This window comes from Tetrao urogallus (genome assembly GCF_951394365.1).
Source record: "Tetrao urogallus genome assembly, chromosome: 5".
Taxonomy (NCBI): Eukaryota; Metazoa; Chordata; class Aves; order Galliformes; family Phasianidae; genus Tetrao; species Tetrao urogallus.
Window position 1 is genome coordinate 24,878,139 of NC_136818.1, and position 3,858 is coordinate 24,881,996.

The 3,858-nt window shown below is 61.9% G+C and overlaps 1 protein-coding gene across 1 annotated transcript; it reads right to left on the bottom strand.

The window, feature by feature from the left end:
- Positions 1-487: 487 nt before the first annotated feature.
- Positions 488-1,189, bottom strand: IER5 (immediate early response 5; the record flags this gene model as incomplete). Its single annotated transcript, XM_079536520.1, has 1 exon — positions 488-1,189. One exon carries the CDS (start codon positions 1,187-1,189, stop codon positions 488-490), a length of 702 nt encoding a protein of 233 aa, XP_079392646.1.
- Positions 1,190-3,858: the final 2,669 nt, after the last annotated feature.

The following is a 3,858-nucleotide window of genomic DNA, read 5'->3' on the forward strand; positions in this document are numbered from 1 at the left end:
ATACAAAAAACGAGATACATCACCGAAGAGAACACTGTACAAACCCCCCCACCCCCCCCCCACGGGAACCCCAAGCCTTTATACAACAAAGACCGGGGATCCCCGAGCCTAACAACCAGGCTCACGAGGACTTTCCGTCGGAGCGTCTGTAAACTTGTTTCTCTCAAATAAACACTTTTTAAAAGCACCGTGTAACAGTTCTGACCTAAACCTTTCCAAAATAAACACTTTATTTAATAAATTTAATACTTTCCAAGCTTAAAATATCCCCGCTGGGAGCGCCCCGGGCGGGGGACGGCCGGGAAGGGGAATTCCGGGCGGGTCGAGTCGGGCCGCTCCCAGGGCGGCTGCCGACGGTCGGGGCCCGGCGAAGGGGAAGTGCTGCTGCCCGCTGTTCTTCCGTGCGGGGCCGGGGGGGAGGAAGGAGGAGGAGGGGGGCAGCTCCGGGTCTGTCCGTGCCCCTCCTCGCGGTGCGCGGTCCGACGCGTCAGAAGGCCACGATGGCCGTGCTCCAGGGGTTGAGGGTCCGCAGCACGCGTTGGTCGCAACAGATCTGCCCCGGCTCCGCGGTCGACTCCTCGCTGCCGTCGCGGCTCGGCCGCCGGCGGCCCTGGGACTCCTTGCTGAGCAGTCCCGAGAAGCTGGAGCCGAAGATGCTGATGAGGCTGGCCACGTTGCCCGTCTCCATGTCCTCCTGCTCGCCCTGCGGGGGCGGCGACTCCTCCGCCTCTCGGCGCGGCTTTTTCAGCGGCGAGCCCTGCTGTTCCATCTCCGCGGCGCTCCGCTTCCGGGGGCAGAGCGGGGGCACAGCGCAGCGCCGCGCCTCGCCGGGCCCCTCAGCGTCCGGCCCGCAGCGGCAGCCGTCCCACGAGCAGCAGCGTTGGGAGCTCCCGCAGTCCGCGTCGGGCAATCGCCGGCCGAACCTCGGCGCCTCCGGCTCTGCGGGCGCCCAGGCGACGGGGCCGGCGGCGGGACAAGGAGGAGAGGGCTCCGCGGGCGGCCCGCAGACGGCGGGGGGCGGCTCGGGAGGGCAGCCCGGCTCGCTCAGGTAGACCTGGCGGGCGCTGCGCAGCACCAGCGACACCAGGAGGTTCTTGTGGAGCTTCAGGCCGCCGCGCTGGCCACGCGCGCTGTAAATCTTGCCCAGCGAGATGCTGACGATGCGGTGCGCTTCCAGCTTGAACTCCATGGGTGGACCGCTGACGGTTGCGCGAAGCCGGGGGGTGAGCTCGGGCCGCGCCGCTCCGCCTCGCTCCGCTGCCGTCGCTACGGACGCGCGCTCCGCTCGCTCTCGCCGCTGACTGAGGGGAGCCCCCGCGCCACGCGATCTTTTATACCACCCCCTCGCCGGCCAATCAGAGCGCTCCGCCGGCCGCTCCAACCGCCGGCGCGCCGGCCAATGGCGAGCCGGAGGAGCGCGTTCGAACGCTCGCCCCGCGGAGAGAGACCTTAAAGCGGCAACGGCGGCGCGCGGTTGGTGGGGCCCACATAGAGTGGAAGGCAAGCGGGGATAATGCGGTGTCTTCTTCGGCTACTAATTTCTGCCAAAACAGCACTTTGCGAAGCTTTCCTCCCGCGGCTCCACGCTTTCCATCCTACAGCACGAAAGGGACAGTTGTTTTTTATGGTTTTTTTTTTGTTTCCTTCTTTTTTACATTTTATTTTTATTGGGATTGGATTCACTTTTTCCAGAATGTGAATTTGGATTTCATTGATTTTCTGGAGGGAAAAAAAAATATTAAAAAGCAAGAATGATTCTTGCCTCTATGCCCCCCCCCCCCCATCCAAGCTCCAGGAGGCGGCAACCGCCTCCAATGGGGGCAACATGGCAAGGACAGAAGTGAAAGGACAGCCCAGCATGAAGGAAATGGAACCCCAAGTATGGCTTTCTGTCTGCTGGCTTCCTGTCAGGCATGTGACGCACGCTGCCTTCCCACTCCTCGCCTTCTCACCCAAAACAAAAGCCACACTTGGTGCTGAGGAGCAGGATGTGAGGTGCCCATCTCCATAGGGCCTCAAGCAGCCAGGGCACGCTGCCTCCTGTCAAAAGAACCCACCAGGGACCCGTGGTCTTGTCAGAAGGCTTCAGACCTGGGACAGGTCTGGTGATTTCCCTTGCTGCTGACGCAGTCTTCTGGAGGTGGAAAAGGGAACATCTGGGCACCCCAACACAGAGGGCAAAGGGAACACTTACAGGCCGAAAAAATGGACAGCATTGCTTCGCTGGAGTGGAGGGGAAAAAAAAAAAAAAGAGGACTTTTACATTCTGTAGGAGTTTCTCTGCTACTCCATCACGCCCTATGTTAGCCACAAGATGCAGGTGGCACAACAGAAGCCTTTCTCCCCAGAACCCCCAGCCCAGCACATTTCCCTCCTGCTGGAAACCCCCAAGGAATGCTCTCCAAACACAGCACACAGTGCACCAGCCTCTAGGCTGTGGAGAACACCCCCAGGCAGAGCAGGGCTTTCCCTCCCACCCTTCTGATGGGAACCAAGCACTGCTGTCCTCAGCATTCCCAACCTGCCCAACCTGCTCTGTGCTCAGGGCCAGCCCTCTGCTTAGCCCGACTGGCCAGGGCAGCTCTTTGGGACCGCAGTGGCAGCTCCTCACCCATGACTCTGTGACCATTCGCATGTGAAAACAACAGGGATTCTTTGTGGGTGCTGTGGGATTCCTTGCTGGCAGGGACAGGGCCCCTTTGTGCTCAGCAGATGACACCAGTGAGAATAAATCATGCCTTACACATCTCAGCCAGTGTGTTTCTGATGCCATCTGCCTGAGTCGATGCACAGCAGCGGTGCGGAGCCCAGGGAAAGCTCAGCATGGGCGGGCACGGCACAGCACGGGCGCTCTGCTGAGTAAAGATGAGTGCACGGAGGCTGACCAACCTGTTCTGCCGCTCTGCCTCATCCCAATGACACGAGACTTTCCCACCAGCCAACATAACCTGCCTGCCGGCCCCCCAGGGGCAATGGGATGCAGGGACAGCCACGCAGCCAGCACCAAAACGTGGTACTCCGTCCTCCGCAGTGCCCACAGAGGAGACAGCTCTGCAGAGGGCAAGCACGCGTGCCAAGCGGAATAGCTACAGCTGAGTACACCCGGACCCTGTTTCCACCCACAAACATGCGTGACCCCCGGGGCTCCGAGCACAGAAGCAGGGCTGCGGGTGGCTGCTTGCCCAGAGGGGAGCACGCAGCAGAAAGGCCGGCCCCGCTCAGCCCTTTTAAGCAGGGCAGTATTTTGGTGGCAGCGCTGCTTTTCCCTCCCAGGCTGATGTCATGCCTTAGTAAGTTTGAGGCAGCGTCACATGGCAGTTTCTGAGGTCAGCGCTCGCCTGGGGTGGCTTTGTTGTCTGTCTGTCTGTCTGTGCCTGTCTGCCTGTTGGGCCGCTGCTTCGCCCGTTCCCACGCGGGGAGGTGCCGCGTCCCCATGTGCGCGCCCAGCCGAGGGGCACTGCCCCAAGCCCGGCAGGAGACGGGCGGGCAGGGTGCGACCAGGCGCTCCTCTCTCCGCGTGTGATCTCGGCAGGCTGGCAGGGAGCTGACAAACAATTCGCAACCCTCCGGCTCAGCTGCCGTTTCCCGAAATAGCGGGGCAGGGGGAGGGCCGGCAGACAAAGGTGGCTCTGAGCGAGCAGGAAGCCCGGGGGGCCGAGCGGCGGGGAGCCCGCAGCCCCACCTGGAAAGGAAAACAATGCGAGATAAAAGAGACTCGGGACAGGAAGCAGCTTGCGGTACAATATAATAATCGCAGAGGCTGCGCACACGGCTGCTTTTTTATAGGCGTTTCAATCAGCTCCGGGAAGTTCGCTCGGGGGCCGGCGCAGCTGCCTCGTGGCGCGGGCTGCGCACGGC